The sequence below is a fragment of the Sprattus sprattus genome (genome assembly GCF_963457725.1).
Source record: "Sprattus sprattus genome assembly, chromosome: 20".
NCBI classification, from domain to species: Eukaryota; Metazoa; Chordata; class Actinopteri; order Clupeiformes; family Clupeidae; genus Sprattus; species Sprattus sprattus.
The window spans coordinates 17,397,948-17,410,823 of NC_137918.1; the positions used below are offsets into that span (position 1 = coordinate 17,397,948).

At 43.1% G+C, this 12,876-nt stretch overlaps 1 protein-coding gene across 1 annotated transcript in view; it reads right to left on the reverse strand.

Annotated features, from left to right (window-relative positions):
* LOC308381611 (NACHT, LRR and PYD domains-containing protein 3-like) overlaps positions 1 to 11,887 on the reverse strand; it is a gene marked incomplete at both ends in the record, with an annotated part of 76,929 nt that extends 65,042 nt beyond the window's left edge. Inside the window, 2 exons of the mRNA XM_080859201.1 lie at positions 11,657 to 11,717; positions 11,847 to 11,887. Coding sequence (XP_080715327.1) covers positions 11,657 to 11,717; positions 11,847 to 11,887 — 102 coding nt within the window. The remainder of the gene's footprint in view (positions 1 to 11,656; positions 11,718 to 11,846) is intronic.
* Positions 11,888 to 12,876: the final 989 nt, after the last annotated feature.

Genomic DNA, 12,876 nt, shown 5'->3' on the forward strand with positions numbered 1-12,876 from the left:
ATGAGTCTGTTTCATGGACTTGCCTTGATGCAGTTGTACCATCTTCATTCTGGAAGTTGATGTGGCCATCATGTGACCGATCACTCTTCATGGACACACAAGTGGGCGCAGGTGATGGAGGTCTCTTCAGACGGACGTGTCTATCACACAAAATAGCACCCATGATTTACTACAGAGGCATTTACACCCAAAACATGACTGACTATTCTTAAAATGGGAATCTGGAAATGGGATGTTGGTATTTAAATGAAATAAAATTACAAAATATGAATGGGAAGCATCATTTCTCATTTTGATTTGGATATTCAAATTCAGACATTGAACTGAGCTGGCCAGAGTTTTAATGACGCTGCGGTGCTCAAAACTCCATATGAAATGCAAGTAAACTAAAATAGCCCAAACTATAACTAACCTGTAGTCTTGGCAGTTTTGAATACATTTTATATCATATTAGACTGAATGAATAACCTTACTTAAAGCTTGTTATATTATTGGTATTTCTTTCAAATGACTTATAAGATCACTGTTGAATAAAGCACTCATGTAAGTGTACTTGGCAAACACAATATTACATGAAACCCTTGTGGAGGAATGAATTATTGCAGTTATTGTGGAGATTATTGTTCTAAGCCTGATTGTGTTCAGTGGCCCAGTGGGCCTGGACTGTGACTCATTCACAATTTAGAATGATTATCCATGTTTGTGTTCATTTGTTAAAACTTATTTTCACATAATGTAAGCCTACATCCGTGTTTTCACAAATGGTGTTGGACAGTGACTGACCTGCTGTTATGAAAAGGGAAATTAACACGGAGAATTGAAGAACAAAGGCAGTGTTTAAGAGTAAGCTATTAGCATATGTGGAGTCGACCTATACGTCCACTAAAAAGCCCAAGAGCCACAGAAACAATTAAACATATCATTAAGCAATAAGCCCCAAGAGGCCGTGCTTTGCGCTGATTTTAGAACAGGTAAGGGAGTTGTTAGGCACGACGCGAAGCGGAGTGCCGTTAAACCCCCTTACCTGTTCTAAAATCAGCGCAAAGCACGGACTCGCGGGGCTTATTGCTTTTCTAAACCTGTTACTACACATATTTTATATGGTTTCATAAATAAAGACAATTCAATTTAAGAAACAATAGTTTAATGATAAACCGTCATTCTTCCGCCACTAAAAATTATAGCTCCTAAATAAATCGTTGCCACGCAACCCTTGAAGCAACGCAACAGCCAGATGGAACACTGGGTATGAAATGCGCTATATGAATGCCTTGCCATTCGCTGCGCAGTAATATGGAATGTAATCAGGTCAAATTGTAAGGTAATGCTGGATTTTACAACGGCTTTTAGCCAATCACAATCAAGGATTTGAACAATCAGGTTTAGAATCTTAATTTAACATCACACATGATTCAGATGATGCATTACCTCTGTCCCTCTGGAGCGTCTCCTGGTGTTTCCATTGCTCAGCTTCTCTTCATGGACACACTACTGGCTTCAGTAGAAACAAGGAATCAAAACAATAATGTATATAAAAAACACATTACATTTATATATATATTTTTTTATACTATTCATTTTAAATATAAGTACAAATTCAATTAATCAAAAATGTCCTACAATATTACCAAATAGGATATATGAAAATTGTTAATGAAATGGCATGACAGACGAGGAGTTACATAAATGGTTGATGAACAGTTCATTCATTCAATAAACTGAATGGACTACATAACCTAAAGAGTGCAGGGGAAGAGAGGACAGACAGACAGACAGTGTGATAGAATAAGAGTTCAGGGGAAGAGAGGATCAGACAGACAGGTAGAGTGATAGAATAAGAGTGCAGGGGAAGAGAGGATCAGACAGACAGAGTGATAGAATAAGAGTGCAGTGGAAGAGAGGATCAGACAGACAGAGTGATAGAATAAGAGTGCAGGGGAAGAGAGGAGAGACAGACAGACAGAGTGATAGAATAAGAGTGCAGTGGAAGAGAGGATCAGACAGACAGAGTGATAGAATAAGAGTGCAGTGGAAGAGAGGAGAGACAGACAGACAGAGTTATAGAATAAGAGTGCAGTGGAAGAGAGGATCAGACAGATAGAGTGATAGAATACGAGTGCAGGGGAAGAAAGGATCAGACAGACAGATAGAGTGATAGAATAAGAGTGCAGGGGAAGAGAGGATCAGACAGACAGAGTGATAGAATAAGAGTGCAGGGGAAGAGAGGATCAGACAGATAGCGTGATAGAATAAGAGTGCAGGGGAAGAGAGGATCTCCACACTGAAAGACAGGAAAGGAGAAGCAGCAGCAGAAAGAGCAGAAGAAGAAGAGAGCAGAGCGAAGAGGAAACCAGCCACTCTAAAGTGGTTTTGCACCTCTATGCTCATTGCTATGCACTTTCCACCTGTCAATCCCTTAACGTCACCATCTCTCCTTGATGCCCTTAGATAACGTTCTCCCCCCACCAACCCTGGTCATCTGGGTCATCAGCTATAGCAGGTACTTCAGACTGCAAAGAGAGCCTGATCAGACTACTGCCCATATCATAAGGATTAATTCAAGACCAAACATTATTTTGTTAAATTAATTTCATTACTGCCCATAATGTTAATAATTTCCACAATCAGTATAGATTTCTGATTACTTCTATATTCATTATGTTAATCTGTTCTAAAATACTGGAATAATCTTGTCCCATTGTATCCACTATTAATACAGACATTTAGTTTTACCCTACTAAAATAATGTTAGCAAGAATAATACACAGTACATTTTGTAGCAGCTAACCCTTTTCATCTCTACCTTTCTACTTGGCCAGATACAGAAATATGCCCTGCAGACATTTAGTTTTACCCTACTAAAATAATGTTAGTAAAAATAATCGGTAAGCACCTAAAAATCTAAGCAACATTTACAAAATACGTAGCCTATAAGACAACTACTGAAAGCAAAACATATTATTTTAGTAGAATAGTTGTCGGAATAGATGAATAACTGACCTGTTTACTATGCCTCCATTTTGTAGCGATACGTCCCGTGGGGAATCAACCTTTGCTAAATAAATCAATCACAGCACGGATGTATACACACATCAGAACATGTTTCTCAAGATTAGACTCACATGTTTCTATCAAACATAACCAAGCTTAAGTTTTTCAAATTGAGTTCAGCTAAAAGTATGCAGATGGCCCCCCTCTATCTCTACCTCTCTACCTGGCCCATGCAGATGGCCCCCTCTATCTCTACCTCTCTACCTGGCCCATGCAGATGACCCCCCTCTATCTCTACCTCTCTTACTGGCCCATGCAGATGGCCCCCTCTATCTCTACCTCTTTACCTGGCCCATGCAGATGGCCCCCTCTATCTCTACCTCTTTACCTGGCCCATGCAGATGCCCCCTCTATCTCTATCTGGCCCATGCAGATGGCCCCCTCTATCTCTACCTCTCTACCTGGCCCATGCAGATGGCCCCCTCTATCTCTACCTCTCTTACTGGCCCATGCAGATGGCCCCCCTCTGGGCTCTGTAAAGAGCTCTAAGACAGTTGTATTGTTTTGGCGCCATATACTGTGAATAAAATTACGTTGGCCCATCTTATTAAGTCGAGAGGTATCATTGCCCCTATATTTAAATCACTACTACTTTTAAACACGTGTCTGATAAAACGGCCCCTATATTTAAATACGTACTATATTTAAACACTACTACGTACTTCTGATAAAACTGCATACATGAAAGAACCTGGGGTCGTGAGCACCAGTGATGTATATGAAATAATAGTCAACATTTTTTAAATATCTCTCTTCATGGAGAGTGTTGTTTCTATATCCACTCTAAAGGCGGAAATATGTCCTGAAGGCATTAAGTTTGACCTTACTAAGCAAAAATAATAATCAGTAAGCACCTACAAATATAAGCACCATTTTCACAGGTAGCCTATAAGACAAATACTGAGACACAACATTTCATTTTAGTAAAAAATTAGTGTGAATAGATGATTCACTGACCTGTTTACTATGCCACCATTTTGTAGCAGTACGTCCCGTGGGGAAGCAACTTTTAAAAAAATAAATCAATCACTGCACGGATGTGAACACACATCAGAACATGTTTCTCAAGATAAGACTTGCATGTTTCTATCAAACATAACCAAGCTTAAGGTTTTCAAATTGAGTTCAGCTAAAAGTAGCTATCTTCTTCCTCCTGTTAAAATGGAGTCTGTAAAGTGAACTTTGACTATTTCTGCCCTTCCTCTTATGTCAGACCTGTAAGGAGGAGCCCAGAGTGTCTAAGGTGTAAAACGTAAGTGTCATGGCGAGCAAAGTTGAGCATAGTATAAGAACACACGCACACACACACACACACACACACACACACACACAAACACAAACACACACCACACACACACACACACACACACACACACACACACACACACACACACACACACACACACACCCTCTCTCTCTCCCACTCCCTCTCTCTCACCAGGTCTCTCCCTCTCTCTCCTTCTCGCCCCTCTCTCCCCCCACCTCTCTCTCTCCCTCTCCCTCTCCCTCTCTGTATCTCTCTCTCTCCCTCTCTCTATCTCTCTCTCTCCCACTCCCTCTCCCTCTCCCTCTCTCTCTCTCCCGGTCCCTCCCCCCTCTCTCTCCCTCTCTCTCCTTCTCCCCCCACCTCTCTCCCTCTCTCTCCCTCTCCCTCTCTCTATTTCTCCCTCTCCCTCTCCCCCCCCCTCTCTGAGAAGAAACAACATATGAAGCAGTGTCCCACCTCAGGGAGTGTTTACCAAAAGTGTCATTGTGCAGCAATCATTGGAAATAATATCATTTATACCTTCTGCCAGCTCCCTATCCCCTTTATCTATCTCTACCTCTCTACCTGGCCCATGCAGATGGCCCCCTCTATCTCTACCTCTCTTACTGGCCCATGCAGATGGCCCCCTCTATCTCTACCTCTCTACCTGGCCCATGCAGATGGCCCCCTCTATCTCTACCTCTCTACCTGGCCCATGCAGATGGCCCCTCTATCTCTACCTCTCTTACTGGCCCATGCAGATGGCCCCCTCTATCTCTACCTCTCTTACTGGCCCATGCAGATGGCCCCCTCTATCTCTACCTCTCTACCTGGCCCATGCAGATGCCCCCTCTATCTCTACCTCTCTTACTGGCCCATGCAGATGGCCCCCTCTATCTCTACCTCTCTACCTGGCCCATGCAGATGCCCCCTCTATCTCTACCTCTCTTACTGGCCCATGCAGATGGCCCCCTCTATCTCTGCCTCTCTACCTGGCCCATGCAGATGCCCCCCCTCTATCTCTACCTCTCTACCTGGCCCATGCAGATGGCCCCCTCTATCTCTGCCTCTCTACCTGGCCCATGCAGATGCCCCCCCTCTATCTCTACCTCTCTACCTGGCCCATGCAGATGGCCCCCTCTATCTCTACCTCTCTACCTGGCCCATGCAGATGGCCCCCCTCTATCTCTACCTCTCTACCTGGCAAATTCAGATGGCCCCCCTCTATCTCTACCTCTCTACCTGACCCATGCAGATGGCCCCCTCTATCTCTACCTCTCTACCAGGCCCATGCAGATGGCCCCCTCTATCTCTACCTCTCTACCTGTCCCATGCAGATGGCCCCCTCTATCTCTACCTCTCTACCTGTCCCATGCAGATGGCCCCCTCTATCTCTACCTCTCTACCTGACCCATAGAGATGCCCCCAGGCATGAAAACGGGTCAAGGGCGAAAAAGGTGAGGAGGATATTACCCCTCTAGGGGGGTCCGGGGGCGTGCTCCCCCGTAAGTAAAATTTTAATATTCCATATTTTAAATCGTCAATCTGATGCAGTTTGAGATGCTTTTTTTCCAACCTGGGGAGATCTGGAGAAACTTAGCTTCAGCCATGAGTCAAAAATTATTTTGGCCTCCTTACTTAGTATTACTCAGGCCATTTCATGCCAGCCTGTCACTGGGTCTATCATTTACAGTATATGAGGCACAATGTGGTAAGGGCACCACAAATGGCTTAATGCATAGCCCCCACGAGAGATGCCGTAACTTAACTTGTCTACTCTTCCATCATGATTGACAGCCAATACAATGTTATGTAATTCAGATTTCAATACATTTTATTGGCAAGGCCCTTCGCGTTAATATTTCCATGCACTCGCATCCTCCAGTTATTCAACATAATAAATCAGCGGCGAAAAAAACAATACAATCATATATTCTTTAGAAGTACTAAATGATGCAAAATGTAAGGATCTCTTTTCATTTATGGAATTCTTGTCAAGAAAATATGATTCTATTGTTTTTTTCGCCGCTGATTTATTATGTTGAATAACTGGATATATATATCATAGCTTGGCGACTTGGCCTTTTTGAGCAGAGCTCACCTTTCACCAAAGTGCTTATCATGTCAGTGCTCAGGGTTGCGGTAACGAGACTGAAAATCGTCATCTGACGTCATGATTTGTTTTATACCTGCAAGGCTTGTAGGTTGACTGGCTGCAATAGTAGGAATTATTTGCTACGTTAACAGTCTGTAGTCAAACACCTTTGCAATGGTCACTTTGCCCCAACAGAGCGATTCAAAGTTAGAACAGGGAGTCTCCGTGGCGTTTGAGTTAATGTAGCTAAATGAGCTTACTCCAGTTATTCACACCGTAGCCGTCTCGTAACCAGGCTAATCACATCATATGCTTGCTAACTTTTTTATACAAATGTATCTGAAGGTTATACCCCTAGAAATGAATCATCTCGTTAAGTTACCGAACACGTGTTTTAACGTTGTATATGCTTACATTACGGTCACACACAAAAAATGCTTCCAGCAGGGATTCCAAAATTGTCCGGGATTTTGCCAATTAGTTACGTCTTTACACGTTTGGAAACTGTATCTAAGACTTACGTTCCACCTTTTTGCGCGAGCTCTGACTGTAGACAGAATTGTCATTGGTCAAACTTTCCCAGTGTTGACAGATATTATCCTCCAAATACGATCATTTGGAGCCTTATTTACAATCTGGCAACACTGACGCCTGCCGCCAATGAATATGCCCCCCCACACACACAAAAAAACAAAACTCATCGAATCTACACGATTCACGTAGGTCACCTATTTTGTTTTCAAAACGGCGAATTTCGCTGAAAGGTGAGTGATTCTCATGCCTGGATGCCCCCCTCTATCTCTATCTCTCTACCAGGCCCATGCAGATGGCCCCCTCTATCTCTACCTCTTTACCTGGCCCATGCAGATGGCCCCCTCTATCTCTACCTCTTTACCTGGCCCATGCAGATGCCCCCTCTATCTCTATCTGGCCCATGCAGATGGCCCCCTCTATCTCTACCTCTCTACCTGGTCCATGCAGATGGCCCCCTCTATCTCTACCTCTCTACCTGGCCCATGCAGATGGCCCCCTCTGGGCTCTGTAAAGAGCTCTAAGACAGTTGTATTGTTTTGGTGCCATATACTGTGAATAAAATGACATTGGCCCCCTTATTAAGTCGAGAGGTATCATTGCCCCTATATTTAAATCACTACTACTTTTCAACACGTGTCTGATAAAACGGCCCCTATATTGAAATACATACTAAATTTAAACACTACTACATACTTCTGATAAAACTGCATACATGAAAGAACCTGGGGTCGTGAGCACCAGTGATGTGTATGAAATAATAGTCAACATTTTTTAAATATCTCTCTTCATGGAGAGTGTTGTTTCTATATCCACTCTAAAGGCGGAAATATGTCCTGAAGGCATTAAGTTTGACCTTACTAAGCAAAAATGATTATAATGATTAAGCACCTACAAATATAAGCACGATTTTCAAAACAGGTAGCCTACTGTATAAGACAACTACTGAGACACAACATATCATTTTAGTAAAAAAGTAGTGTGAATAGATGATTCACTGACCTGTTAACTATGCCGCCATTTTGTAGCAGTACGTCCCGTGGGGAAACAACTTTTTTAAAATAAATCAATCACTGCACGGATGTGTACACACATCAGAACATGTTTCTCAAGATAACACTTGCATGTTTCTATCAAACATAACAAAGCTTAAGGTTTTCAAATTGAGTTCAGCTAAAAGTAGATATCTTCTTCCTCCTGTTAAAATGGAGTCTGTAAAGTGAACTTTGACTATTTCTGCCCTTCCTCTTATGTCAGACCTGTAAGGAGGAGCCCAGAGTGTCTAAGGTGTAAAACTTTATTGTCATGGCGAGCAAAGTTGAGCATAGTATAAGAACACACACACACACACACACACACACACACACACACACACACACACACACACACACACACACACACACCTCTCTCTCTCTGTCTCTCTGTCTCTCTCTCTCCCACTCCCTCTCCCTCTCCCTCTCCCTTCCTCTCTCTCTCCACGTCCCTCCCCCCTCTCTCTCCCTCTCTCTCCTTCTCGCCCCTCTCTCCCCCCACCTATCTTTCTCCCTCTCCCTCTCTGTATCTCTCTCTCCCTCTCTCTATCTCTCTCTCTCCCACTCCCTCTCCCTCTCCCTTCCTCTCTCTCTCTTTCTCTCTCTCTCTCTCCCGGTCCCTCCCCCTCTCTCTCCTTCTCCCCCCACCTCTCTCCCTCTCCCTCTCTCTATTTCTCCCTCTCCCTCTCCCCCCCTCTCTCTGAGAAGCAACAACATATGAAGCAGTGTCCCACCTCAGGGAGTGTTTACCAAAAGTGTCATTGTGCAGCAATCATTGGAAATAATATCATTTATACCTTCTGCCAGCTCCCTATCCCCTTTCTCTATCTCTACCTCTCTACCTGTCCCATGCAGATGCCCCCCTCTATCTCTACCTCTCTACCTGACCCATGCAGATGCCCCCCTCTATCTCTACCTGGCCCATGCAGATGGCCCCCTCTATCTCTACCTCTCTACCTGGCCCATGCAGATGGCCCCCTCTATCTCTACCTCTCTACCTGTCCCATGCAGATGGCCCCCTCTATTTCTACCTCTCTACCTGGCCCATGCAGATGGCCCCCTCTATTTCTACCTCTCTACCTGGCCCATGCAGATGGCCCCCTCTATTTCTACCTCTCTACCTGGCCCATGCAGATGGCCCCCCTCTGGGCTCTGTAAAGCGCTCTAAGAAAGTTGTATTGTTTTGGCGCCATATACTGTGAATAAAATTACATTGGCCCATCTTATTAAGTCGAGAGGTATCATTGCCCCTATATTTAAATCACTACTACTTTTCAACACGTGTCTGATAAAACGGCCCCTATATTGAAATACATACTAAATTTAAACACTACTACATACTTCTGATAAAACTGCATACATGAAAGAACCTGGGGTCGTGAGCACCAGTGATGTGTATGAAATAATAGTCAACATTTTTTAAATATCTCTCTTCATGGAGAGTGTTGTTTCTATATCCACTCTAAAGGCGGAAATATGTCCTGAAGGCATTAAGTTTGACCTTACTAAGCAAAAATGATTATAATGATTAAGCACCTACAAATATAAGCACGATTTTCAAAACAGGTAGCCTACTGTATAAGACAACTACTGAGACACAACATATCATTTTAGTAAAAAAGTAGTGTGAATAGATGATTCACTGACCTGTTAACTATGCCGCCATTTTGTAGCAGTACGTCCCGTGGGGAAACAACTTTTTTTAAATAAATCAATCACTGCACGGATGTGTACACACATCAGAACATGTTTCTCAAGATAACACTTGCATGTTTCTATCAAACATAACAAAGCTTAAGGTTTTCAAATTGAGTTCAGCTAAAAGTAGATATCCTCCTGTTAAAATGGAGTCTGTAAAGTGAACTTTGACTATTTCTGCCCTTCCTCTTATGTCAGACCTGTAAGGAGGAGCCCAGAGTGTCTAAGGTGTAAAACTTTATTGTCATGGCGGGCAAACTTGAGCAAAGTCCAAGAACAAAGTTGAAGTCTTGCCTTTTAAATGTAACTCCTTCCTGTCAGTCTGTGCATCAGAAGCCGTTTCACACAGCAAACATTGCTAGTGCTGATAAACAGATGGATACATGGGCAGTGGTGTGAGTTCTTGCATAAAAAAGCTGCATGGAGATCAATTCTGTGTTCAACACTTCTCCATTGATAGTATGGGCCAGTACTATCAGAGTTTCACTGCACATATTGCACATGCAGACAACCAATATGATAGGGGTAGGGGTATCACTGACTAAAAGACATGGTCCTTACTGCTCTCTCCATAGCCACTCCTTGCCTGAAAGTCTTCTAAAAAACAGTCAAGACCACGGAAGACCATGGAGACCATAATTTGCACGTCTATTTTTCTGTAAAGGCAACACATTTCCTTTTGTATGTAAAGAATCCTCAAAGATTGTCAAGAAATGCCTTCCCTAGGAGAATGTTTCATTATCTCCCACAGAATAGAGCCATTCAAATGGCCTTTGAAACAAGAGCATAAGTATTTTATTCATGCAGAGTATTTATTTAGGAAGAATATTATTCTATAAGATTTGATCTTTGGCTTTACTCTAACAGTATTGGTTGTAGGTTGGATGTTGGTTTCAGGACAATGTACACAGGAAATCTACACAGTTTTGCTGAACCTGCATTAACCTGCATACTGGTGAGGGCAGTATAAACAGATTCATTAGTCCCCACTCATCTTCACTGCCCCCTCTCATGGTCATTCTTGGTATGGCAGTGTGACGCCCAGATGGCTAGTTTGAAAATAACATTAATTTTGATCCAAGCATAAGAAGCATGTTAAGACGTACAATTACTGTCTACAAACTGTAAGAGCTTTTGAGCTTTGGTTTTATGCCTGAACAGTGTGACACGGCATGAACCAAAGGCTCCTTTGGTGTTCTGTTCAGCTGCCTAAACTCTACGACCTGCCATCCCTCATCCAAAAAAAAAGATCTTTGCAAAAAAGATTTGAGCTTTAGCTTTACTCCAACAATATTGGTTGTGGGCTGGGTGTTGGTTTCAGCACAATGTACACAGGAAATCTACACAATTTTGCTGAACTGCATTAATTATCATAATCATTAGCCCCCACTCATCTTCACTGCCCCCTCTCATGGTCCTGAAGCAGTTTCCCTTATTCATGAGTGAATATGTAGACACGTTTGTGTTTGGTCATGAGGACTGAATGTCTATGGGGCTACAACAGGTTCAACCCAGACGCTTTTGATCCTCTGCAATCCAAGGCATACTGTCTCACAAGTCCACCCGTGGACACCTGTTCAACTGCCTAAACTCTACGACCTGCCATCCCTCATCCATGACAGAAAAAAGGATATGAAACTCTAATGGATATAAATGTGAATATGAAGGTCAAAACACCAAACTGTACTCATGACTTGCTGTGAGATTGACATTAGTCTATGAGCTCAGCCAATCACAAAGCCTCCACAGCTCCACAGCACAGGACACACACACAGAGACACACATTCACATACACACACACACACACACACACACTGTGTCTGTGTGTGTGTGTGTGTGTGTGTGTGTGTGTGTGTGTGTGTGTGTGTGTGTGTGTGTGTGTGTGTGTGTGAGAGAGTGTGTGTGTGTGTGTGAGTGTGTGTAAAACTCCTCAGCTCAGCTGGCTGGCAGTGGATGCTGTGTGTGTCGCCCCCTTGTGGTGTGATCAAGAACACTCCTGCTCACCTCATGTCTCCGGTTCTGCATGTGAAGACTGAGCTGGTCGACCCAAGACCCAGAGCTGCTCCTGAACAGACCCAACAGAAGAGAGGACCGTAACCTCCCAAACCCACCAGAACAGTGTGGATAGTAATAGTGCTCTTTTTCCTCTGGGACTTTAGTCCGCCACTCTCTCCTGAGCAGGGCCAAACCGCACCTCGAGAACTCCCCAATCTCTTCTGTGATTTGCTCAGTCATCAGCTTTCTCTTCTGTGATTGGCTCAGTCATCACGTATGTCTTCTGTGGTTGGCTCAGTCATCACCAATCTCCTCTGTGATTGGGAAAGTCATCATACAGTGGGTTTAGTTTTGTACTTCAAAAAGCAGATCTGGTTGAAGTTAAATCTGGAACGTGGAAACTACTGTAAATAGTAAACTGCCCAGTGCACAATTCTATCCCGGTGTGAGTGTGTTTAGGCAGACATTTAATTAACAAAATAAATGTGTTTTGTCATTGTAACGAGTCGTATGAATAACACTGTTATCTGGAGATCTAACGCATAGAACTGGAAACAACAGAGAGACGTTGACCTGGAGCTCTTGCCACACAGGAAGTGAACTGAGGAATATGTTTCAAATTCTGTTGCTTTGGTGTAGATAGATATTTAGCATTAGGTGGGTTCAGGTAGATTTACTTTGATACAGCATTTTTAACATGGTCTCTACGAAAGGTGGTGAAGAATTTAACATTTTTAAAAACATTTTTAATGGAAGTTGCAAAAAAGCTTCAGAAAGCAATATTGAGTGCTAAAATATCTCCTTGGTCTTGCTAATCTCGCTACTAATGAACCTGAGCGGCTGTTTTTCAGGACACAGAGGGTGGGGTGTGTGTGTGTGAGGCCATGATGCATGGTGTGTGTGTGTGTGTGTGTGTGTGTGTGTGTGTGTGTGTGGACAGCTCACCTCTCATGTGGAGGTCTAAATGGAGTGATTTGTATGGGGGATTGTGTTATTGACATGTTTTTGTTTAATTCATTAATTCATCTTTAGTTATCATTCCTACTTCTCTTGAGATTGGTCACCTGTCTAAAAAGTGTTGATGCCAACGGCATTCCAAAACTGATAACTGAGCGCTTGACACGTTATGTGTGACACATTATTTGGGACGGGTTGTGTGTGACGGGTTATGTATGACGGTGATGTGTGACAGGTTGTGTGTGATCACGGCCTAAAGAGGGAAGTTGCAC